The 25,815-nt window shown below is 54.4% G+C and overlaps 1 protein-coding gene across 1 annotated transcript in view; it reads right to left on the bottom strand.

Annotated features, from left to right (window-relative positions):
• The window catches only part of CFAP77 (cilia and flagella associated protein 77), a 131,043-nt gene that overhangs the window by 48,444 nt on the left and 56,784 nt on the right, over window positions 1-25,815 (bottom strand). The window contains exons 2-3 of the mRNA XM_045468280.1: window positions 9,730-9,829; window positions 8,997-9,225 (exon numbers count right to left, since the gene is read on the bottom strand). Of these exons, the coding sequence (XP_045324236.1) occupies window positions 8,997-9,225; window positions 9,730-9,829 (329 nt within the window). The remainder of the gene's footprint in view (window positions 1-8,996; window positions 9,226-9,729; window positions 9,830-25,815) is intronic.

The raw sequence follows: 25,815 nt of genomic DNA, 5'->3' as shown, positions 1-25,815 counted from the left end.
TCCGGCAACAAAGCCGCCTCGGAGGGAGGAGTGAGAGGGAGTTTGGGGAGGTGGGAGAGGTTATAGCACGAGCAGCCAGGCAGGGCTCCCAGAGAGGAAGGGAGGGAGGATGGGCCCTCCCCACCACGTCCTCCCAGCCCCATCTCCCTGCCTGGGCCTGTCCTCCAGGCCAGGTGCACGGAAGCAGGCTGTCCCTGAGGAGGGAGGACCCTGCTCGGACACAGTTTGGGGTGTCCCAGGCTCCGGCCTGGCAGCCATCTGGGGTAGCCAACCCCTCCATCTAAGCTAAGGCTTGTTCTAAGCGTGAGGGTCCCGGAGTAAGTCACCCGGACCCGAATCCCCATGCCTCCGATTCCACCTGTGATCTCTTGCGAAAGGACATAACCTCTGCCTGCCTCAGTTTCCTCCCGGGTACATGGAGGCGCTGGGCTGCAGTGAGGACATCCCGAGTTACTCTGTGGGGAGCCGGGTCCCCGGGAAGTGCTCGTCGACGTCTGCGGCCAGGGCTCGCTGGGACGCGGGCGGCCTCGTGGATGGCGCTCAGGATGAGAAATGATCTCCTCACTCGGGGCCTGGCTCTGTCTGCTGGAATTGCGCAGGCCGTGGGCAGGAGGCGTGGCTCGGATCCCGGCTCTGTCACCAACTGGCCGTGTGGCCTCGGGCAAGTGACCCTCCGAGCCTCAGTCTCCTCGTCTGTAAAGTGGGGATAATGGTCCCTGCTCGATAGAGTCGTGAGGATTTAGTGAGATGACGTGCCAGCCAGCCGTTCAGCGAGGGCTCCGTGACGTCAGCCACCCGTACCGCTCTCCAAACACACACCGGGCCCCGTTTTGCTCTCTCAAGTCTCTGAGAAGAAAAGCCCCTCCACTGTCCTCATTTTTCATCACATTTGTACACGGTGGTTTCTGTCCCTCATCCCACCCACCAACCTGCCGCCTCTGGACACTTTCCTACTTGCGGACCTTCCCCGACTGTATGATGCCTCCCGCTTTTTAACTTGATGGTACAAGTGTGACGTGAGCGGCAGAATAGAGTAGGAAGGTAGCCTCCCTTGTTCGGGACTTGCTACCTCTAGTAATGAGGCCATGGGACATATTCACTCTTTGAGACAGCGTGACCACAATCCTGAGCCATAACATCAACCACAGGGGAACACAGCAGAGTCCGTTAAATGACACAAGACTCTGGCTTTCCCATCCCCTCTCTGGTCTCAAGTGTGCTGTGAGTTCACTGTCAATTACTCTGCCTCAAAGCCTGCAAAGGCCCTGAACCGTATTTTTCCTCAACAAGCACTTCCTGAGGACCTACTCTGTGCCTGGCTTTGATGATGTAGCAGTGGACGAAACTGACATTGTCCCCGGCCTCCAGGAGCGGAGTGTCCGGGAGAGCAGAGAACTGGTGACTGCCAGCGCGGGAGCAGGCCCGCCGCGCACTGAGCCACTGAGCCCCTGGGTCGGTCGGCAGGAAGTGCATTTCAGGTTCAGTCTTGGGGCGGAGGTGGGGGGTGGCGGGGGGGGGGGGGGTCTTTGGGAGACCCACGCGCTCCCCCTTGTGGTCAGCCCCGTTTCATTCAGCCGGGCTTTGGGCCACCCATAAATCTGGAGCAGGTCTCCCCACTGGGAACCTGTCTTGCAACCCCGGGACGGTCGTCTGGGAAGGGGCTTATTATCATTTTATAGGAGTTCGGGCGGGCGGCTTGGATTTTGGCCGTCCGCTCTGGGAGAAACAAAATAACCCGGAGTGATTGATGGGCCCATTGTAAATTTGTAAAATAAATCAGCTTGGCAGAAAGATTCAAAAAACCTGTCAGGCAGCAAACATTTTTTAACAGCCTGTAGAATCTCCTCCATCCTTCACATTTGTCAATGTCAGGCTGATGATGCATCTGATAGCTGGGCGAGCAGCAGCACAGACAGAGGGTGGGCTGGTAGCATTTCCTACCTTTCTTGTGTTTCTCATTGCTCCATGGTCTAAACGCGCTCAGCACCAGGATGGGGGGGGGGGGAGGGGGGAGGAGGGTCTAGACTAGCCTAATTGGCGGATGAGGCAAGTATCCTACGAAAGTCGCACGTTGCTGCCGGCTTCCCACTCAGATTCCAACGTGGCCACTCGCTCGTGCGTTCATTTGGCGCGGATTTCCCGAGGGCCCCTTCAGCAAGGGCACTGTGGTCAGCACCAGGGATACCGAGGTGAGCACAGCAGGCTTGGAGCATCTAGTGTAGTGAGACTTCCCGGTGCCCCGGCAAGGAGTTTGTCTATCAGGAAGTGGGGAGCCAGCAAAGGGGAAGGGCAAGGGGAAGGGGAGGGCGCATCAAAGGGGGAAGCTCACCGTGTTCAGATTAACTTTAAGGCTTTAAGAAAAATCCAGACAGGACGGCCGTACTCTCTCTGTATAGTGTACATACACATTCTGTCTCAGCCCCCCTCGAGTGCAGAAAAAAACTAAGCGTATCACCTCCACCCTTGTGTTTGTGAGGCAAGCAGCTCACTGCCACGGTCACCGTCACGAGTGCAGCGCAGCCAGGGGCAGATCACTTCACCTCTCTGACCCTCTGTCTCTTCTTCTGCAAGACGGGCAGGTAGGAGTCCCAACGTGGCACTCACTGAGCTGTTCAGAGTTATTTAAGGACGGGGTGCATCGGAGGCGCTCAGCACAGCGCCTGACACGTCGTTATAACAATAAAGCCTAGTTGCCATTATTGGTTCGGGGCATTACTGGCTCACGGGCTACCTACCCTTCATCTGGCACGTGTCATACCCAGACACGCAGTGGCCATTTGCTTACTGAGTGATGGATCCCCCCCCCACCACCCCCCATCCCCGGCTAGCAGCCTTGCCTCGTGTATGGCGTGAGCTCCCAGGCAGGACGGTGGGGGGCTCCGGGCGCCCAGAACCTTCCAGGAGCGCCAGCTGCTGCCCCGCTCTTGCTGCTTCCCCCCTCCCCGCCAGTCCCTGACTCATCATAATCCACAACGCTGGACCAATTAGGAGCAGTAACAATTAAGATGTGCCAAGGGCATGGGAGCATTTGCAAACACTTGTTAAAATGCATCAATAATTAAGTGCTTCCTTAATAGTTACATTTCTGGCCTCCAGACATATCTGTTTATGGACCCTGGGTCGCAGCATGCTTGGAGATTCGTGTTACGGCCCTACACGCGGGTAATAAGAATTTAAAATCCTTCCCTGACCTGAAGTCTGAGATTTGACAGCGAAACAGCAGAGCGGTAAGGCACAGGCTGTCTCCAGCTGCCCGATCCTAGAGGTGCGGTCCTCAAAGCCGGCCAGCCGGACGGGGAACAAGTCCAGCTTTGCCACCGTGCAGCCAGCAGCGGGGCCTGCGCGCCCCCTTTCCTGGACCGTGAAGCAGATGTCAGGCGGAGGCATGATACCTGCCTCGTAGGACCGAGATTAGCATCAGCGATCACACACACAAAATGCCTGCCTCGTACACTCAGTGCAGAGCGGCTTCTGTTCGTGGTGGCCCCGACCTTCATCAGGGGACAAAGAGAGGCAGCAGTTAGCTGAGGGATCAGGACGACCAGTCGACACCAGCAGCTGCAAACTCAGTGCCCACCAGGACCAGACAGATGGCAAAGATGGGAGAAGCCAGGCTGGGGTTGGGGGGGGGGGGGCGCGCGGGGACCTGTCCGAAAGGGGCACTGCCTCTCAGCTCCAGCCCCTGGTGCCTGAGTGCAGACCCTGGGTGCAGGGCGTCCAATCTTTCACTTTATTCACTGAGAGAGAGAGAGAGAGAGAGAGAGAGGGAGACAGTGTGGGGGAGGGACAGAGAGAGAGAGGGAAACAGAGAATCCGAAGCAGGCTCCAGGCTCCGAGCCATTAGCACAGACCCCGATGCAGGGCTCGATCTCACAAACCGAGAGATCATGACTGGAGTCGAAATCCAGAGTCAGACGCTTAACTGACTGAGCCACTCAGGTGCCCCTGGGCTTCTGGCTTTTTAGGTGAAGCGGGAAATCCAGGTTTATTGTTGTTGTTGTTGTTGTTTTTATGAAATCTCCTGGCTTTTTAAATGTGGCACCTCATGGGGCGCCCGGGTGGCTCAGTCGGTTAAGTGTCCGACCTCAGCTCAGGACATGATCCCGCGGTTTGTGGGTTCAAGCCCCACATCGGGCTCTCTGTGGTCAGTGTGGAGCCCGCTTCAGATCCTCTGTCCCCCTCTCTCTCTGACCCACCCCGGCTGGTTCTCTCTCTCTCAAAAGTAAAATAAACATTAAAAAAAAGGTTTTTTTTTAATAAACGTGGCAACTCATTCACAGCTTTCGTCACTGGATGGGCCAAACATCTCTGTGGGCTGACTTGGCCGTGGCTCCCCGCTCGTGACTGCATGGCCACACGGGCACCGTTTCCCCATCATGGCTTGGGGCCTCCACTTTCGTTTAGCCACACCAGCTCGTGGACTGAAATGCACCTTTCCGATTTAGTGACCATCTGTGACAAAGCAGTGTGAATTGGAAACCAAATCAGCCAAGTGGAAGGACAGACGGACTCCGTCATCCCGTCCATCGTGAAATACGTCAAAGGGTAAGAGATTTGACATCCGGGGGACAGGGAGAAGAGCTGGGGTCAGAGTTTTATCTCACACGGCGGTCACACGCTCGGGAGCGTCCCGAGCTTCGAGTGGCTTTTCTGTGTATTTTGTTATTATTATTTTTTAACATATCTGTAGTTGTGAGTAAACGGTACTCATTTGCTTATTTATTTATTGGACCAAATCGCCCCCAACAACTCCTCGGGTAGTGGTGTGTAATCAGATTTGTTTTCTACTTTTTTTAACAGGCTTTTAAAGTAAAGAAATAAATACAATTGAGGCTTGTAAAAGGTGATCATTAGGAAAGGGGCCTCGGCCCCATAACTTTAAAGTAATAGCCCCATTACGGAGAGGGGCGATCGCGTCTTAACTGCTCCTTCTACTTACGTTGTGAGGTTGAGGGGTTCTGGACGCTCACTGAGCAGCTCAGTAAAAGCCTTTCCAGCGGCCATTTAACCTCCATTTACGAAGAAATAAAGCAAAATTGATGCTGATTTGGGCCTGCTTCGGGGGATATTTTTGTTCCGTAAAAGCCCTTTTGCTTGCAATTTGCTGGGCCGCCCTGACACATGAGAGAGGGCTGCTGTTGATAAAGATAAAGCTTTATGGCCACGATATTTGCTGCTAACAGCAACCTAATGCAGCATTTTCATTTTTGTGCAATTAATGTTAACGTCTGCTACGAAAATTGTCATTAAATACCATTTTAAAATCCATTCAATTTGCATATGCAAAGCCCATTTACCATCACAGAGGATATAGCTGGCACTTCATCACGTCCTTACCCTCGAATTGTAGCCACTCGGTTTTATAGCAATTTAAGATTTTATATTGAAAGCCAGATGATAATGGATGTCCTTTCTGAGCCCAGCTGACTTCGGCTTTTCCACTGTACGTGGAATAACGCAGCTCCAGGACCGGGAACTGTGGGCATTGGCGCTGTACCTCAGTCCCAAGGAGGCGAGTGTGCAAGAAAGAGCACTGGACGGGGAGTCCGCCCACCTGGCTCTAGATCTGACTCTTGTCTGGTCCCCACTTGCTGTGTGACCTTGGGAAAGTGTCTTGATCTCTCTGAACGTCTGCTTCCTTGTCTTATTTATTTTATTTCCTAGTTTTATAAAGTAAGCTCTATACCCAACGTAGGGCTCGAACTTAGGACCCCAAGATCCAGAGTCACAGGCTCCACCCACTGAACCAGCCAGGTGCCCCTGCTTTCTTCTTTTAAATCATGGCTTTGAACCAGGTGATGGCTCACGTCCTATGTCTTCTAAAATTTTGTTTTTAAGTATAAGCACTTCAGGCTGAGACCCCAGCTTAGGGAGATTGGTTCATTTCTCCCTGCCTAAGCTGGGCAAGTAACCCCACGCACCTCCCCGCACAGGCCCTTCCAAGACAAGGAAAGGAAACCGACACAGAGGCCAAACATAACCTGAGAATCCCAGCCGGCCGTGTTACTGCTCTAACATCCCATTCACAGGTCAGGAAACAGAAGCCTTGGAGGGAAAACTGTCGGGGACCCCGCTGGAACGAGAGCCCTAGGCTGACGGCTGCTCCCAGACACCATGCCGCCTTGGGGACACTGGTGACCGGCCTGGACTAGTCTAGCGGTCTGGCACACAGTGGGAGTCTCTGTCCTTCTGTACTCCAGGCGGCCTTGGGAAACCTTGCCTTGGAGGGACTGACTTTAGGGCATTATTATTATTATTTTTAATTTATTTTTTTTAACGTTTATTAATTTTTGGGACAGAGAGAGACAGAGCACGAACGGGGGAGGGGCAGAGAGAGAGAGAGGGAGACACAGAATCTGAAACAGGCCCCAGTCTCTGAGCCATCAGCACAGAGCCCGACGCGGGGCTCGAACTCGCGAACCACGAGATCGTGACCTGAGCTGAAGTCGGACGCTTAACCGACTGGGCCACCCAGGCGCCCCTAGGGCATTATTTCAAAGGTGGGGGGAAGGGGGGTGTGCCAACGACCGTTAATCTGGACCAGAAATGATTTTCCAATGTGTCTGTACGGTCACGTTCCATGTTTGGAGGGCTGGCGAATAGAAACGCATGTCCGGTGAGAGAGACGTGTACAGCTGAGACCATGGGAGGTGGGAGAGCTTTACCGCAGAGATGACGCTGAGCTGAACTCCGGAGAATGAGCAGGTTTTACTAGGTAGGGTGGCGAGAACAGGCGGGGGAAGGCATACAAAAGTAGGGAAAACACGATGGCACGTCCTCAAAACGCTAAACTTGGAATCCCGCGTGACTCGGCAAGTACACCCATGGGTAGATACCCAAGGGAACTGAAAGCAGGGACGCACGCGGGTATTTGCACACCCGTGTTCACGGCGGCACTATTCACGATAGCCAGAAGGTGGACACCGTCCGAATGCCCATCGACGGATAAACGGAGAAACGCAACGCGGCATATCCACACAGCGGAATATCATTCGGCCCTGAAAAGGAAGGAGATTCGGACACCGCTACAACGTGGATGAACCTCGAGGACATTACGGTAAGTGAAACAAGCCAGAAACAAAAGAGCAAATTTGGCATGATTCCGCTTGGATGCGGTATCTCCAGAAGTCAACAATCGTAGAGACGGAAAGGAGAATGGTGGTTACAGAGAGCGGAGGGAAGGGAGGAACAGAGAGGTACCAAATGGGGCCCGAGTTCCAGTCCGGGATGAAGAAAGGCTTCTGGAGATGCATGGTGCTGTGGGTTGCACAGCAGTGTGAATGTGCTTAAGGCCACTGAACTGTACATTTAAAAATGGCAAATCTGGGGGCGCCTGGGTGGCTCAGTCGGCTAAGCATCTGACTCTTGATTTCGGCTCAGGTCGTGCTCTCACGGTTTGTGAGTTCGAGCCCCGCGTGAGGCCCCTCCCTGGAAGCGTGGTTCCTGCTTGGGATTCTCTCTCTCCCTCTCTCACTGCTCCCCCCCCACCCCCTGCCACTCATACTCATTCTCTCTCTCTCAAAATAAATAAACAAAAACTTCAAAAAAAACCCAGTAAATCTTACCACAATAGAAAATAATTAGAACAAATAAAAAATAAAGAAGGAACCATCGCCAATAATAATAATAATAGTAATAATAACAATAAAGTATGGTGGGAGAGCCAGAGGAAGTCACCTACCCAGGAACAGTGGGAGGAAGGTGGGAAAGAGGCTGGGGACAGACTGTCGGTGGCACTGCCACATAGATGGACCAAGATATTGGCTTCTCGGTCACGGGCATCTGGTTGGGGCTTGGCGGCCCCAGGCCACCCGTTGCTAGCTACGGGCACTTCTGTTTATTTGCACAGTGCGAGGCACAAACACCAGTGATTTTTTTGTGCTGTGACACATCATGGGTTAGGAAGCCCTGGTGCATTGAACATCTGCTGTTTCGCCTACTGTTGTGTTCTGTTCTCCTTCCGGGGTCAGAGCCTTGATTTCTACATCCTTTCCACCACCAGCCCCATGTGGATGGTGGAGACTGAGCCCAAACACCTACCCCGCCCAAGAAGGGGCAGGGGATCAGGCCTGGCCAATCAGGGCATCAGAATCTCCTGGTCTCAGCAATTGGTTCAGAGGCAGACATGTGACCCAGAACTGGCCAATCAGTGTACTTAGTGTACTTCACAATCCCTGCTCACAGTGGCTGATTCAGGGATCGGCAAGGCTCTAAAGTTGGACCAAGGAATCTTAATCTGAAGGCTGCCGTAGCTTCTGTGCCCTTCCCCCTGAGGATGGAACTGTTCCTGGTCATTTAGCTACACGAGGCAGCAGCTTGTCAGAGAACAAAGCCGAGATTGGGAAGCACAGCCAAGACATGGCGACACATACCCAATACCGATAACATCCCTTGGTGACCTAGATGCAGCTGTGCCTGAAGCTGTGCCCGAGCTTTTCAATCATGTAAGCCAATAAATTCCACTTAAAAAAATATTGAGCCGGTTTGAGTTGAGATTTGATTACGTGCAACCACATTCTACTTTTTAAAATTTATTTTTTTATTCTTTTAATGTTTATTTTTTGAGAGACAGAGACAGAGCATGAGTGGGGGAGGGGCAGAGAGGGGCAGAGACAGGCAGAGACACAGAATCCGAAGCAGGTTCCAGGCTCCAAGCCGTCAGCACAGAGCCCGACGCGGGGCTCGAACTCACCGACCGTGAGATCACGACCTGAGCAGACGTCGGATGCTTAACCGACCGAGCCACCCAGGCGCCCCCGCATTCTACTCTTAGAGAATGTCACGCATCCCAGAGTTGGAACGTGGGTTGCATGTCTGCTGCTGCCCCAATCACCGTGACCAAGGTTTGTGAGCTACACCGATTGCCCAGGCCTGGAGCGCTCCCCCCCCCTTCCTGGAGTCAAAGGCCATGCCGTACACGGTTCCCCAGTTCAGTCACCTCTGAGTGCCCTCCGGCCCCCCGGTGAGGGATCGAGCCTGGTGTCCCGGCCACTTACCGTGCCACGACCCCAAACGTCATGTTTGGAGGGAGGGAGGGCATTTCCTTCTTGACGTGCCGGTCATCCTGGTCACTGATGCGGATGTCGTTGAGCTGGCGATAGAGGAAATTCTCCCGAGCAGTCACCAGGCCGGCTTTCACCGCCCCGCGATTCATGGCAACGTAGTTCCGGGTCAGCTCGTGGGGGCACGTGGGCTGCTGCTTAAACACATTCCAGTGTCCAAGGGCTGAGGGCAGGGAGGGACGGAACGGTGGTGCGGCGGTCAGGCCGCGGCACCTGACCGAGAAGAAACTGGGGCGTGTGTGCCTCCCGTTAACCCGGGGCCTGCTGTGTGACGGCCCTGTGTGGCCTTCTGGAAAGGGAGGGGTCAGGATTCCCAGAGACTCCGGAGGGCCCCAGAGCATCCTTTGCCAAGCCGGGTTCGCCTGGCCTTCACCTCCTTGGGGCCATCAGAGGGTTGGTCCTGAGCCCGTTCTGTGCTCGAAGCTCAAACGGGGCAGGGCACAAGGTTCCACCCTGGCTGGGGCCCATGCTGTTTCCCTGACACCTTAGACCCGGACCCTGCCTGGACCTCCCCGTCTCGGCCAAGCCCAGACTGCAGTTTTCCACCAGAATCACGCTGCGGGGCAGGCCCCGGGACTTTCTGGCTCTTTCCCTGGAGCGCGGCCAGCCGCCTAGGTTGCGAGCTCGTGCCCCCCCCCCCCCGGGGCTCCAAAGTACGCCTGCTCACCTTCGGGGACCCCTCCATCCAGCCCCCGGACGTAGAGCCCGTAATTGAAATCAATTCCAGGCAGAGTGTAACTTCTTTCTCGGGGCTTCCCAAGTTCAGCCTGTGTGGGGACAGAGACAAAGCCAAGGTGAGGAGCGAAATCGCAGACCAACCGCATCACGACAGGTTCAGCCACAGGAGTCAATCGGATGCTCACTTGGCCGCGGGCCCCGTGGGTGACCTTCAGGGCCACTAGGGTAAGGATGACGGAGCCCTCCGCCGTCACCTCCGGCGCGAGGTGAGTGCCGGGGGCACCGGGCATCGAGACACAACCGGGAAAGCCTGCCCGGTGTGCTGGTGATAGGGGACAAGTGAGCAGGGTCAGGAGGACCCCCGAGGCCTTGAAAGAGGAGGTGCGTTTGTGTGAGGGGAGGGGCGCGCAGCAGTCCCTGGGGGTCCAGCCTGGCCCTGCCAGCCCAGCGCTGAGTGGCCCAAGGGGACACACGGGAAGGTGTGGTTCACAGACGTTCACCTGGAGGCCGCTGTTCAAGGAGGGGCCATCTTTCCTACCTGACTCTTCATTCCTACCAAAGATGGCTTGTATCATCCTCACCGGAGCCCGTGAGGACGTCAATGCTCCTTGAGTCCTCGCCTGCAGGTGGGGATATGGTAACAAGGCCCACCATGACCTTCCCGGTGGCCGGCCAGCTCTCCTCACTCTCCGGGTGAACTCCTTGCCCCGCGAGAAGGGGGTCGTAGGAACAAAATCGGTCTATTACCAACCACGTGACTCCCCCATCCTATAGACAGGGAAGCAGACACCGAGAGAGGTGCTCGTGACCCACGGCTCCTACGGGATGGGCTGGGTTTCACAGGCTGGAGTGTTTGGCCTCCGGCCGGAGCTCTTAACCATTAGATTACACGGCCCCCTCTCGGGGCGCCTAGGTGGCTCAGTTGGTTAAGCATCTGCCTTCGGCTCAGGTCATGATCTCACAGGTCATGAGTTCGAGCCCTGCATCAGGATCTCTGCCGTCAGCACAGAGCCCGCTTCGGATCCTCTGCCCCCCCCTCTCTCCGTTCCTCCCCTGCTCGTGCTCTCTCTCTGTCAAAAATAAATAAGCTTAAAAAAAAAAAAAAAGATTACACGGCCTCTCTTTCAAGTAGCAGCTGCCTGAGGTCAGAGGTCCTGGCCTGTAAGGCCCTTAGAACATTCAGTGAGCCCGTGCTGAGTTCGGACTGTGTTCCAGATAAGATATTTGGTTGTCCCTGTACTTCTCTGAGGCAGGACCCATCCCTATCCCCATTTCTCAGCTGAGGCAGCTGAGGCACTGAGAGGCCAAACAGTTTTGCCCAAGTCCCCACGGCAGGAAGTGGCCAATTTGGGATTCGAACCCAAGCCGTCTGTCTCCAGCCCACACCCAGATCCACCAGTTAGACGAATATCAACGAGCCAGTCTGGCTTTTATTGCCTTCCTTTTCCTGGTGGCTCAGAGCAGGTGCTCTCAATAAATGCCTGAGATTAAAAGCCTCTTCCTCTGGGAAGCCCTCCCAGGTTGCCTTCAGTCCGGACAACTTTCTTTGTTATATGGCATCTCAGGGCCCCGAGCTCTACCTACAGGGCACTTACAAACTTGCACAGTGGCACCTCGATGGCACCGATGGGCCTCGCCAACATGACGCTCAGGGAAAGAATCAGTCACACAGGACCACATACTGCACGATTCCATTTACGTGAAACGTCTCAAATAGCAAATTTGAGGAGGAAAAGCGGAGTGAATGGTTGCTTCCGGCCGGGAGGGGTGATGGCTACAAGGTGTCTTAAAATGGACTGCGGGGACGATTGCACAAGTCTGTGAACGGGCTGCAAGCCGTTGCACCGTAGGCTTTATTTGGGTGAATTGCATGGTATGTGAATTATGTCTCAGGAAAGCCATTAGAGTTACACAGCAGTGTAATCAAGTCGTTAATTGCACGGCCATCAGTTCGATGTCGGTCTCCCCCTGGTGGAAAGTCTCTCCGTCTTTATTTTAAGGTTAATTTCTTTTTAGTTTTTTTTTTTTTTAATAGACCTTAGTTTTTAAAGCAATTTTATGTTCACAGCAAAACTGAGCCGAAGGTGCCAAGATTGCGCCTCTGCCCCTCCCCGACCCCCCTTCTTCTCATTCCTCTTTTTCCCTGTGCCCAGCATGGCAGAGATACTAGTAAATAGGGGTGAATGAATGAGGGAAGGAAAGACGGAAGGAAGGAAATGCCTCCTTGGAGACTCTTCTCAGTTCTCGTCTGCACGAGGTTCTCTCTCTTCTTTGCCATCTCAAATCCCAGGTCCCACCTCCCTCGCGAGGGGTGGAGTTCTGAGTTCCAGGCAAGTGCACGGGGGCCTCTGCTGGGCGGTTTGCTTTGAACTCCTTCCGCAAGACTCACTCCGAGCTGCCTGCCGACAAAGCTCTGGCTTCTCATTTGTTTATGAAAATGATCTGGCCTCTCTGGTGACTGCAGGGGAAGTTAATTAAAATGTGACTTCTCCAGGAGAGGCCTCCGCCTCCCTCAGGGCAAGTGCAGGTGGGCAGACTTCCAGCTGGCAAAGGAAAGACAGACAGACTCAGGAGCTGGCTGTTACTTGAGGGGTGGGGGGAGCGGAAAAGCATGCAGGTGTCTGGGTCTCTGCGCTTTTTACCGAGGGTTGCCTGGGAGTCAACAATTGCCAAAGTGCCTGGAAGCCTTAGGCTGCAAGAATCATTCAGATGGGAGTTTCACCCATTCTTTCAGTCCACAAATATCTTGCACGGACTCTGCACCAAGCCCTGTGTTGGGAGTCCTAAGCCGAACAAAGCAGAGACATAGCCTTTGCCCTTATGAAATGTATCGTTTTGGAAAAGGGATAATCAAACAAGTAACAATAGTCAAGTGCACCAGAGGGTTAGCTTGGGGGAGCACAGATTGCCTCTAGCTCTAAAAAATTTGAGTCCATAGACTGAGAGAAGATTTTTTTGCAATGCAAGTATCTGACAAAGGGCTTTTACCCATCATATATAAAGAGCTGCTACAAATCAATAAGAAAAAAAAAAAGGCAGACAATCCTATGGAAGGATGAGCAAGAGACCTGAACAGGCACTTCATTAAGAGGATGTCCAAGTGGCTAAGATCCATATTTCCAGTGGCTTAACCTCTGAGAAATGCAAAATAAAAACTCAATGCTATTGGTGAGAATGCGGAGCAACCAGAACGCAGATGCACTTGGTGGGAGGTACAGACTGGTACAGCCACTGTGGAACCCCATTTAGCAGTGTCTATTAAAGGTAAACACACGCCTACCTGATAACCCAACAGTTCCCTCCTGCCCACCCAACAGAAGTGAGTGCCTGTGTCCTACAAAGACCCGTCTGAGAACGCTCACAACATCTCAGTTCGTAGTAGCCAAGTACCGGAAACAATCCCAGTGGCCGTTATAAGGTGTATAAAAAAGTTGTGATGTATTCATTCTGTAGACTACTCCATAGCAGTCGTTCTCAATCAGGGGCACTTTTGGCCCCCAGAGGACACCTGGCTGTGTCAGAGACATCATGAGTTGCCACCACGTGGGAAGGAGTCCTACCTTCCACGTGGCTGGTGGAGGCCAGGGTTCCTGCTCAACGTCCAACCACGCACAATACGGTCCTTGCCTCCAACAACAAAGAATTACCCGGCACCCAAGGCCAACAGTGCCGAGGCTGGGAAAGCCCACACTATGGCAACCAGCGTGGGGCGAAAGAAGCCAGACGCGCGAGGGACGCGTAGAGGATGCTCGAACGCCATCGGTGTGGGTGCCCTTGGGGCAGGCGTCGTGGCTGAGGCTGCGTCGGTGGCTTCGGGGGATCTGGTCCTGCTTCTTGACCTGATGTGGGTGCCCTTCACGCCTGCTGTCCTCCTTCAGAACCCGCTCATCTGTGATGTGACCACGGCCACAGGTTGAGACAGCAATGTGTTCCCGATGGCCACAGGAGACACCTGCACGGAAGCACCGTGTAAACCCCGGCAAAACATAAGTGGCGGCAGCAACACGAAGACAATTCGTGGGGTCCCAAAGGGTTCTCTGCTGTGTGCTTTTGCAATGGCGGAGTCCCGTCTGGAATTCTCGGAGTGTTCGTTTTGTCATTTGCTCCGACCGTTCCAGACCGGAGCGTCACCCAGAAGGAAGAAGCTCCCCAAGAATTCGGCGGAGAAGGGGGTTTGGCCTTCCAGCCCCACGGCTGGACTTGCTTCCCTCCCGGGCAGGTCGAACAGCATCTGAGAAGGCCACTTGTAGGGCACCAAAGGGTCCCCGGGCCCTTGTCAGGTGCAGCCCCAGAACACCCCCAGAGCTGTGTGCCCCCTGACCTTTTCCCGGGTCCCACCCATCCACAAACCCTCCTGTGCTTAAAAGCCCCCTCTCGGTAGTTCAGTCCTTTAGGGCCAGGGGCCGGGTGCTCTGGGGTCCCCGCGCTCACACGTGAATGCCCAGAGGAGTGGCGGACTCACCCCCAACCAGCTCAGCTGGCGAGTGAGAGGAGCTCACGGGCCCCCCTTGGTGCCAACACCCCCAACCACCACGGTGACCGTGTACCAGCCTCCTTTACCTCCATCACCTCTGTCTCATGCTTAGAAGAATCCTGCAAAGCGGTTACTACCGTCCCGGTTTTCAGGTGACAGCGGCCCAGACAGCTTCAGGGCCTTGGTTGCTCCAAGCTGCACAGCTAATGAATGGCCAAGGCAGGATTGGAACCCGTATTTGACTCCACAGGGTCTTTGCTGCCTCTTAATCACTCACTTGGCATCTAGCATAAACCACCGGGGACCATTCATCCTCCTTCCTTGTGCACCAATCTTAGCTCTGCGGGCGAGAGGCTGTTCGGGCAGAGTGGCTGTGCCTTGGATGTCTTTGCACCACCCCCCCCCGCCCCAACCCAGAGAACCAAGGTGGCCTTATGCCCAGGAGGGCCCCATGGGAAGTCCACTGTTTTCATGTATAGCGGGATTGTGGGAAAAGCTGCCGCCTCAGAAAACACCGTAGGCCTGTTGTGACCTGGACGCAGGATGGCCAAGTCATGACCGGGTCAGGGGAAAGTGGGCAGGGAAAGAAAGAAAGATACCAACCTTGGATTGGCATTTTGGAGAGACCTGACCAGAAGAAGATTCCTGTGGGTCAGCCAGGGAGGGCAGGAGAGCCAAGGGTTCTCCAAGGGGCTTCTTGGAAGTAAGAAAGAGCATTGAGCCAGAGGTAGAAGGACCTGGCCTCCTTTCCCAGCTCGACCAGAGAGACCTCCTAGAAGCCTATAGAGAAAAGCGTCTAGCAGGTGTCTGGGCACCTCAGGGGAGCTGTGTGAAGCCAGCTAAGGATTGACAAACAGGTGCTCAGAGCTCCTGACCCCGAACTTCCAGATGTGGGTAAGCCAGTCGTGACAGACATCTGAGATCAGCTGCCATTGATATGCAACATAATTTGAAGTCGAGGGTGGGTCATCTGCTTCCCCGTGGCCACCCCTCCCTCTCTGATATCCGTGAAACTGATGACATTGGCCACAAATCTCGGCTTCGATTGGCCACTCAGCTCCCCAAGCTACCTGCCCCCACCCCCAGCCCAGAACACGATAAGAGACAGCCCAGAGAGGCAACAGCTCTCAGGCTGGCATGTGCAAAGGTCCTGGGGCGGATGGTGCAGACAGGCTGTTGGGCCACATGAAGGCTGGAAGCACCTTCCCTACACGGGGATCTCTTGGAACCACCGCACTCTCTTTACTGCAGAGGAAAAGAAAGCAACGAGGAAGAGAGATAACCTTTACTGAGCACCTCCTCCAAGGCTCATGTTATGTGATCTCACTAAGCCAACCTTAGTTCTGAGAACTTACTCTGCCGGAGAGCTTCTTGTGCTTCTCCGGGAACTCCGACAATCCCACTGTGAGGTCGGTTTCTCAATTTCCAGGCGGGAAAACTGAAGGCTCCCCCCTGCCCAAGGCCACCCGGCTAGTATACAGAGCAGCTGAGGGAAAGCTGAGCTCTCTCAGACGTGCTGACCCCACAGCAGGCCCCCCAGCAGCTCTCTGAGGGAGGGAGGTCCCATTATCTCCAGTGGACGGATGGGGAAACGGAGGCCCGGGAAGAGAAGGGACCCATGAACCCCTTTCAGCCTGCACATGCGAGCCCCCTCCCGCATTTCCCGTGTCTGATGGCGGAATTCTAAGACGTCTCCTGCAAAATCCTCAAGGCCTTTGAAGGGGCACGCCTTAGCTCCGCACGGCAGGGAAGTGTGACACATGGGCCGCTATTCCAACATGGCCCGGCAGCCGGGATCCCTCGTGGTCGAGGTGCTCGAATCAAGAGGCGTCGGGATGTGGGAGAAGAATCCCGGCTCTGCGTCAGACCACCCCGCCCTCCTCGGCACCGTGCAAACTGTGCCTTTCCCCGAGTTTCCTCCGTCACGGAGTGGCTTGGCTGGAATACAGCTCTGGGTGACAGCTGTCCCCATCAGCAGACAGCTTCATTAAACCTCATTAAGATGTCATCCCTTGCTGACTTAGTTCCTGTCTCTCAGCTCTAATTAAAGCCAGCTCTCTCCCTGTCCCAGGGGCCCTGGGATTCTCTGGGCCCCTTCTGCACCGCCGCTGTATCCGCCGTTTACACAGAGGACCCAGGCCCTGGACCCCCGCACTGGATCAGGCCGGGCAGGCAGCCCCCCGCCCCGCCCGGAAGCCCCCTCAGAGCAGCCTGTCGCCGGTGTGAGGACCACTGGGGCTTTCCAGAGGCGCAGGTGGCGTTCCCCGCAGGCTGCTACCTCGCTCTGAAGTCACCTGAGGCGCCAGGAAGGACGGCCCCTCGCCCTGGAGCCTCGCCCAAGCCGCTTCTCATGAACCAGCTTCGAAATAAGCAACCTGACCTTGCAGTTCAAGTCTAAGAATTTCCCACCCGATATACGTTTGGAAATTCCTAACTAGCCCCTGTTTGCCTCCCAAGAGGCGAAAATGGGTGAAATCAGTTGCCTTCATTTCTTGGATGGCCCGGACCGGATCCATCCCAGGGGGCGTTTCCAAGATGGGTTTTCAGCCCGGGAGCTCAACGCCCGGGTTCTGGACTTACCTTAGAAACTCGCTCCCGCAGGAGGAAGCCCCGTAAAGGAATCACGCCCACTTCCTGGCGGCCACACAGAAGGGAGTTCGTTGACCCTCTAGCCCGGCGTCTGAACTAAATAAATGTTTGCCCGACAGCTGAAGAGTCTCCACTTACTTTCCTGCACCCCATTAAAGTGTGGCTACGTGAACTCCCGCAGTTACGGCCTGGTAGTTATTAAATAAATATCTGCACATAGCCAAGCCCATTCATGTGCATGCACACACCTTCCACTGTGCTCATGGAGGGGTAGTTCATTATTGTAAAACAACTTAAGACCCTCGAATGAAAAGCACAATATAAATGCAAATCGTGGTCCTGATTAGCATAGAGGATATTTATTTATTTCCATAATGAGAACCTCAGATAAACAATCACGTGAAATAAGGTACATTATGCATCAAAGGACTCCAGCACCGTCTCAGAAGCCAGGTTCTTTGAACCGTGTGCCTTGTGTGAGTGGCATGTGAACTTGAATAATGACCCCAGAAAAGGCACGCATGGGAGGACCACGTCCCCCTACATGATCAAAGGCATATAAAATAATGTCAAGTGAAAAAAAAAAAAAAAAAAAACCACAGCAGGATTCACAATCGAACATATACTACGGTTACGGCCACGTGAAGAAAGCTTCACGGAAAAACATACTGGAAGGAAACACACATCACTGATGGCGTGAGGGCGTGTAGTTAGAGATAGGGAGAGGGTGTCGAGATGTTAACTTGCAGAGTCTAAAAAGGCAAAAGGCAGAGTTAAAGCGTGAGTTTCTATTCCCCACGGTACCCGCCAAGGGTCAAAGGCGAGGTTCTTCTCCTGTGTCATTACAACCGCAAGGGTTATGATGAGGGCTGGGCTGGCGGCCCCTGGGGTGGAGGGAGGTGTGGAGGGGAGGACAAGGACGGGAGAAGCCAGCTTGTTAATGTCACACGGAACTGAGTTCCAGGTCCGCCACTCCCCGTGTGACCCTGGGCAGGTCGCTTAATTTGTCTGGTCCCGGCTTCCTGCCTGGAACACCTCCCAGAGCTGCATGGAGGGTCGGGTGGCATCCGGCCCTGGGTGTGGCTTCGGCTACGGCTGTGGTTATAGGTGGTCTCCAGGTCAGGCCGAGGGGAGTCCCAGGCAGTGGGACAGCTCTCCGGGCCCCACTGCACCTGCCCTTGCCTGGCTCTCGCTGTCCGGTGTTCTGCCTCCAGCCTGGTTCCTCCGTCTCCCTGGGGCGGCCCGGGGCTCCCTCCGTGCTGCCAGGACCGTTACCGCAACTGATGTATGGCCCCTGCCGTTGAGGCGGTCACGGTGACAGGGCCCCTGCGCTCCCTCCCCGCCCTCCCCTCCCCCCAGACAGCTTGAAACCAGGTCCTTCATTTGCATTTACATGATCTCGCTGTGCAGCTTATGAGATCGAGAGATTTATTTGCTACTTAGCTTGATGTTTGATTACACTCGGAGAAGGCGGTGAGCGGCAAAGTGCAGGGATGCGTCGCTCCGAGCCTGCAGCCTCTGGGGGCCAGTAACTCAACAGCAGGTTTAGGCGGATGAGGGGGAAACGCGCAGCGTTTTGAGAAAGGCAAACGTGAGAGGCTGGAAGGAGAACACACCATGATCTGGATTTTTTTTTTTTTTCTTTTTTAATGAAAGCAACAGAAACTGGCTGAGGTGTCATCTGAATTATGAACAGCCCCAAGCAACTCTATGAGTTAGCTCATCGTCCTGGGGAACGAACTCCCAGAAACTTTTCCTTCCGGGCAAAACCAGAGGCTCCTGAAATTGATGGTTCCGCGCCCCCCCTCCCCACCTCCCACCCAAGTAGGGACGGGTGAGGATCGCCTCCTGCTTACAGGTATGGCTCTCCGATTGCAGCGTGTGGATCAACACTGGCTCTGCCAGTTACGTCCAAGCTCCTCATCTGTAAAGCGGGCAAACAATCCCACCTCTTAGGTCCGAAGCTGAGCCGGGCGACCTCAAACCATGGTGGACACGGAGCAGGCTCCCAGTAAACCAGCCGTTTTCTGAAGAAGCAAGGAATAAAGCGAAATGCTCCCGTGGAGAGAGGTCCCTCAGTGCCACGCTTTGCCGTCCAGCGTCGCCTACGTGTTGCACAGGTTGTGCACTGTGGGGGCTGGATTCTAGCTACCTGGCTGGCCCGGTCCGGATGCCCGCAGCTGGGCAAGCCTGTTTTCATAGTAGTCTGCGCTGGGCATAGTGACGGGCAGAGATCTGCTGCTGCCAGCCTGCACCCTGTGGCGTTCCAGATCCAAACAGAAGTCATCTGGAACATTCCTGAGACATGACAATTTGGTGCTTGTGGGAACATGATCTTGGGGCCAAACCTGCTGGGTCGGGATTCTGGCTTCTCACCTCTGTGTGATCCTGAGCCAGTTGTTTAAGCTCCGAGCCTATAAAATAGATGTAATGAGAGTACCAGCTCACGGGGTTGTTGGAACATTGCATAATGCTGGATAGGTTCTTAGCAGAGGGCCTGGAAGGTGCTTTTTTTTTTTTTAAGTTTATTTATTTATTTGGAGACAGAGTACAAGCGGGGGGGGGGGGGCAGAGAGAGAGGGAGAGAGAGAGAGAGAGAGAGAGAGAGAGAGAGAGAATCCCAAGCAGGCTCCACACTGACAGCACAGAGCCCAGTGTGGGGTTCGAACCCATGAACCGTGAGATCGTGACCTGAGCCAAAACCAAGAGTCGGAGGCTTAACTGACTGAGCCACCCAGGTGCCCTGGGCCTGGAAGGTTCTTACCAAAAAGTAGGCATACTAGCTAGGTGTCTTCATTAGCTTGTCCATTAATTCTCAGCAACTCTGTCTCCATTTGTGCAAACAGAAAACAGGCCGTAAAATCAATTATGTCCATTTGATGGTTCCTCAAAGAGTTTAACATCAAATCACCCTATGACCTAGCAGTTCCACTCCCAGGTATGTGCCCGACGAAACTGAAGACAGATGTTCAAGCTAATATGTGCACACACGTGTTCACGACAGCATTATTTACAAGTGTCCAACAGCCAAGTGTGCATCGATTGACGAATGGATAATAAAATGTGATAGATCCACACAGTAAAATATTAAGCAGCCATAAAAAGGAATGAAGTCCTTACATAAGCTACCGCGTGCACGAACCCTCCAAGGCAAAGAAGCCAGACGCAAAGCCACACACCGAATGATTCCATCTCTACGAAACGCCCAGAACTGGCAAATCCACAGAGAAAGAGAGCAGATTAGTGATTGCCAAGGAGCGGGGCAAGGGAAGGATGGCAGGGACGGGTTAATGGGTATGGGATTTCCTTTTGGGCTGATGAACGTGCTTTGGAACTGGACACACATTGGGGATGTGCTACATGCCCGTGAATCGTACGCTTACTAACGGTTCATGGTTAATCTTCTGTAGAGTTTGCTTCAATAAAAAGAAAAATTAAGACGTCCACAGGAAGGATGTGCCACGCCTCCCATCCGAGCAATTTAGGAAATGCTTTTCTCTCTTTGGGATGAGAAAGGACAGAAACACAGAGAAAGTAGCCGCTGTCCCATCGGGGCAAAATGCGTCAGAAAACACCGCTCGACCTTAAGGAGGCGAGGCTGTGTGGCGGCGGCGGGAGGTGCCTCGGCTGGGACTGGAATATTTAAGCCATGTGTCATCTGGATATCCCTGCTCTGATGGTCCGTGTGGCAGAAGCTGGTGAAGGCATGTGTGTTGGAGGCTTTTGAGATCTTCCCAAAATAGTTGTTCCAAAGCAGGCCAGAGGCCAGAGGACCAGTGACCGTTGCTGGATTCCATTTCACATCACGTCCCTCCTTCGCTTCGAGTGGCCTCAGCTTTGGAAGGCCGCCGTGGGCGTGGAAGAGGGGGACTGGACCGTGAGTCTGGAGCCCTGGGAGCTGGCACCCGTCCGCCTTGCCTGCTCCCCGTGGCCCATGCCTCGTCTGCCCCGGGGGACGCTGCAGGAGACCAGTGACTTCCCCAGGCCAAGTCACTGATCCAGCCAGGCAGCTGCTGTGATCTGAGTCGTATTTTTGGGGGGTCGGGGTGGGGGTGTCTCCACATCAGACTTCTTCCGAAGATCAGGCTCTATGGCTTTCAGAAAAAAAAAAAATGAGAATCCCCCAGTGAGGCCATCTCGGAGGTCCTCACCCGTGCACCTGGTGTAGACAGATGGGATCTGAGCCCAGACTCTATTCCTTCTCCCCGTGTGACTTTGAGCAGGTAATCTGACCTCTTTGGGTCTGTCTGTCATCATTCATGGAACACGGATAACCATCCCCACCTCGGGTGGCAAGACCCGATTCAGACGAGCTCACTGGGACCAGGCACCAAGGGGCACCCGGCAGGCAGGAGGCGTGCAGCGGCTTGGGACGGCTTTTTCCTCCCCTTCTCCAGGCCACTGCTGCTTTAGTAAAGACAAGAAACACCTCCATACTTACTCTGATGTGGCGTCCAACACGCCAAGGAGCAAGTTTCCAGACTGCGGAGGAGAGAGAAACAGACCAGGGCCCCCGCCCCCACCGAGGGGGGAGCCACTGGCATTAGGGATAAACGACACATCCTCACGGTTACTTGGTCACTTCAGCCGCCAAGGGTGGGAGCCAGCAGACCGCAGAACCACAGCGGACCAGGCTCATGAAAGAGGCTCCCCACCAAAAAAAAAAAAAAAAAAAAAAAAAAAAGAGCGAGCGAGAGAAAAGAAAGAAAGCAAAAGCCAAAGCAGAGAATGATCTATGTACTTTTCAAAACTTAAAACAGAAATCAAAGGAAAACTGAACTGTTTTAAGTTTTGACAGCTGCAGGGATCATTCTGTTTGGTTACTCTATTTATGTTTTCATTTTCTTTATAGATTCATTGAAAATCGCATCATGTAATAGGGAAGAAAAATGTTCAGTATTTCCCGCCCCCCCATAAACCCTTGTTCCTTCCCGAGAACAGATGAAAACGCCCGCTCCGGTGACTTTTGGTTTGATGTATATTTCATAATATCTCATTGATTGTAAGTTTTATTTCCATGTCAATAAAAAACTGGGATTGTAATAAATGAGAAGGAGTTTAACACAAAATGGCAGCTGACCTGTTAGCAGAGGAGGCAGCGGGGCGGAGGAAAAGGCTCTGAAATGAAGCCTGTTAATAAGGATGGCTATTGATTTCACCACGAAGCTGGGTGCCTCTCGGACAGGGATGTGCTCACAGCGTGAGGCTGCCCAGAGGCCTGTGGGTGAGGGGCCACCCATCCAGAAGGGGAGGAGGGCAGAGGAACTCCGGGGCGGGGGGCATCGGAGACTCAGAGAGGGGCTCAGGTGTGCGGGTGACGACGTTCGGAGCAGGGCAGGGTGTCTGGCTCTGTGGGCTGTGGAGGGCAGCAGTGGCTTGGGATCTTAAGACCGTTAAGACCATCTCACCAACAGCCAGTGGACGCCGTGTCGCGTTGAGGGGTGTGCGAAGCAGCCAGGCCCTAAGTGGCTAAAAATCTGCTCGTCTGGTCTAGTTCTTTTTTTTTTTTTTTTTTTTTTAATTTTTTTTTTCCAACGTTTATTTATTTTTGGGACAGAGAGAGACAGAGCATGAACGGGGGAGGGGCAGAGAGAGAGGGAGACACAGAATCGGAAACAGGCTCCAGGCTCTGAGCCATCAGCCCAGAGCCCGACGCGGGGCTCGAACTCACGGACCGCGAGATCGTGACCTGGCTGAAGTCGGACGCCCAACCGACTGCGCCACCCAGGCGCCCCTGGGCTAGTTCTAAAACAACCGGACATGTAAGCTATTGGTGCCGAAGGGCTTTCGAGCTAACGGTCTCGGCCTGCTGTGAAGAAATGACATCCCAGGGACGATACCCAGATCTATCTTTGGCTCGTCCGTGGAACGGGGAGCCCCAGGTGGCATGGGGGGCTGGGCTGTCGGCACCGGCCTCGTACCGCGTCCTCTCCTTCAGTCTCCGCTTCTCGCCATTGGCCTTCTTTCTGCAACTTGAACTTGCCAGCCTCCTCCCGCGTACGGGCTGTGTTAGTCGCCCCTTCCTCATCCAATCCTGCGCCCCCCTCACTCCTAGCTGAAATGTCACTGCCTTGGGAAAGCCCCCGACTCTGCAGCCCTGCTTAGAAGCCCCCGTGACATGATCTCACGTACTTTCCCCCCGGGACCCATCGCGCTGTAACTGACTGAAGGTTTGGGTGGTGGTTTGGGCCACATCTCACTCAGCTGCACATCAGTTGCAAGAGCACCGGGTAAGTCTGTCCCATTCGCCGCGGTGTCCCCAGGGCCCAGCACACAGTAGGTCTTCAACACGCACTTTGCGAAGACTCAGGCGACTGAGTGCCAGGGAGCAGCGGTGCGGGCGGCCGATGTTCTGGAAGCCCATAGAAGCAGTGCTCCTCCCAGGCCTGGCCCGTCTGGGGCAGGTCTTCTAGAACAGAGTATGGGATCTGTTCCCAGGTTCTCTAGGGATCTAGAGACTGCCAGCCCTGTCCCACGGTGGGCCCCACAGAGAGGCTGCAGTTTCTAGACTCAGTGGGAACACCAGAACTGGACAGTGTCCCGCCTTGCGGCTATGATAGGCAGGCAGGAACCGGGAGGTGTGGGAGGCTAAGAGAGAGGGTCAGTCCAGGAGGACGGCCCGGAGGAGGCTCCCTCTCCTCTCCTCCCCGCTCCTCTGGCCTCTGCGATCCCATCTGTAAAGTGAGAGAGCTGATCTCTAGGGCTCCTTCCGCTCTGCCACTCTCTCTCCCTCTCTCTCTCTGGAGAGAGAGCATATCCGGATCTGCATCACCCAGATCCACATCACCCACTACTTTTTGTTCAGGAAGGCAGAACAGCCCAGTGGGAACGCTTCAGAGCCAGCCGGATCTGGGTCCCGCGTTGACGCTCCTGCTGGTTCGCGCCCGGCGTGTGTGACGAGAGAGTGTGCAGGGCCCCTCCCATAGTGAGCTCGTGGAAACAGGGACGAGGGGCCTTGCTAGAGAGACCTGGTGCCGCCCCGTCTCACTCCCACCTGCCACACGGGCTCATGCGACCGGCCGCCCGCACTCAACCCAGCGTGACCGAGGCAGAGCCGACAGGGCCACCCTGGCGTGGAGCTCCACCCGTGGCCTCTCCAGCACACGCGGCAGCCACTTGGAGAACCACGCCTGGTTCGTGGGAAGTCCTCTCGATGCCGAGCTGTACCAGGGGCGATGGATGGAAAGCCATGTGAGGACGGTGGTCACAAAGACCTTGGACCAGCCAAACCGAGCCCAGGCTTCCAAGGTCCTCCCCCGTGCCCCCAGCCCGCCGCGTCCCTACCTACGGCTGAACATCGCGGACGCCCCTGGCTCCGTGCTTGGGAGGAAAGAGATCTGAGCTCTCCTGCAGGCACTCGGTGCAAAAGACGGCTGATCGATATTAACTGAGGAAGAGGGGCTGCGCTATAAATGATTTAATGGGTGGCTTCTTACACGCAACGGGGCCGCATGACTCAGGGAAAGATTTCAAATATGTGGCATAGTGGCTCCATGCGAGATCTGTTTGTACTTAGCTTTCGGTCTTGGAAATTACCAAGCTCTGTGCTTCTCCTGCAATTAATCATTAAAGAATTAAGAGTGAGGATACTCATTATTGTAAAAGACTCCAGCGATGGTCTTGATCCACCTTATAAAACAGACAGATTTGGTGCAACTGAATAATTTTCCTCTTCTCCGCACAAGATCAGGAATGCTAGTCATCCCCGAAGGCGGGAGGGAATGCTTACAAACTCGTATAGACCAGCCTATAATTACCGAAATAGAAAAAGAACACCATTTTGTAATGAATGACAAGCTGCTGAGAGGAAATCTAATTTGGTCTAATTAAGCAACCTTTTGTGAGGATTTGTCTTTAGATGAAAAGAGGGAGCCAAGGAGATCTACATGCAAATGAACTCCCTCATTTTGGTTTTAAAGGGCCAGGCTGAGACGGTGTCTGGGCGCCCGGGCCCTCCTCTTCATGACACGGTTTCCTCTCTCCTCGCCACCCCCCCAGGCCCAGGCGCCCCCCACCTGCCTGGCAGGAGCCTCCCGCGTTTTGTCCCTTGTCCCTCGTATCTTTTCAAACAGGACACCTCGGGTTGACAGAGCTGAGCCTTTGCTTATTCAGGAGCAAATTTTATTTGGCCCAAAGTAATAAAAGCCAATGGGGGTTTTGCTTATTAGAGGAATCCGCTGCTGTCCTCTGAGGGCGCGCCTTCTGAAGTCCGGAGGGTTGAATAAACGCGCACCCTGTTCGATCGGCAGCGACAGAGCCACTACGGTGGGAGAAGTCCCTGTCGGGCGGAGCCCCCCGCCCCCCCTCCCCGGGTCAGCCACATCACAGCCTCACGCAGCCGCGCGGGGTGGACTCCCTTTGGCTCACAGAGGGGACATGGGTGCCATGCTCCTTAGCCTCAGGCTGTTGCTTCAGGAACGAGCAGAGGCCAACTTCTTGGCTGCCATTCGGGGGGGTGGGCAGGGATGTTCCCGAGACCGTCTTCAGCTTCAGAAACTCATTAGAAGGACCCACAGGTCTCAGAAAAGCCACTCTTCTCATGGTCATGGTTTATGGACAAGGACTAAAGTCAGCTGATGGGGGGGGGGGGCGCCTGGGTAGCTCCGTCAGTTAAGCATCCGTATCTTGGTTTCCGCTCGGGTCATGATTTCATGGTTTGTGAGTTCGAGCCCCAAGATCGACTCTGTGCCAACAGCAAGGAGACTGCTTAGGATTCTCTCTCTCTCTCTCTCTCTCTCTCTCTCTCAATCTCTCTCTCTGCCCCTCCCCTGCTTGCTCTCTACCTCTCACTCCCCAAAATAAATAAATAAAAATTTGAAACAATAAATAAATAAAGTCAGCAGATAGGGTAGGAGCCAGGAGCTTTCCCCCCGCCCCCTGGAGTTGTATGGATTGTGGTTACTTCTTCCAGCTTTGATGTGTGATAATTCACACAGAGGATGGCCCTGCCAAGGAAGCCTTGGTGTCCAGAGTTTCACTGGGAGTTGGTCACATAGATGGGCTGATCGCTAA

This window comes from Leopardus geoffroyi, chromosome D4, assembly GCF_018350155.1.
Source record: "Leopardus geoffroyi isolate Oge1 chromosome D4, O.geoffroyi_Oge1_pat1.0, whole genome shotgun sequence".
Lineage (NCBI taxonomy): Eukaryota > Metazoa > Chordata > Mammalia > Carnivora > Felidae > Leopardus > Leopardus geoffroyi.
Note: the sequence above shows the minus strand (reverse complement) of the source record. Positions and strands in the feature narration are given on the sequence as shown.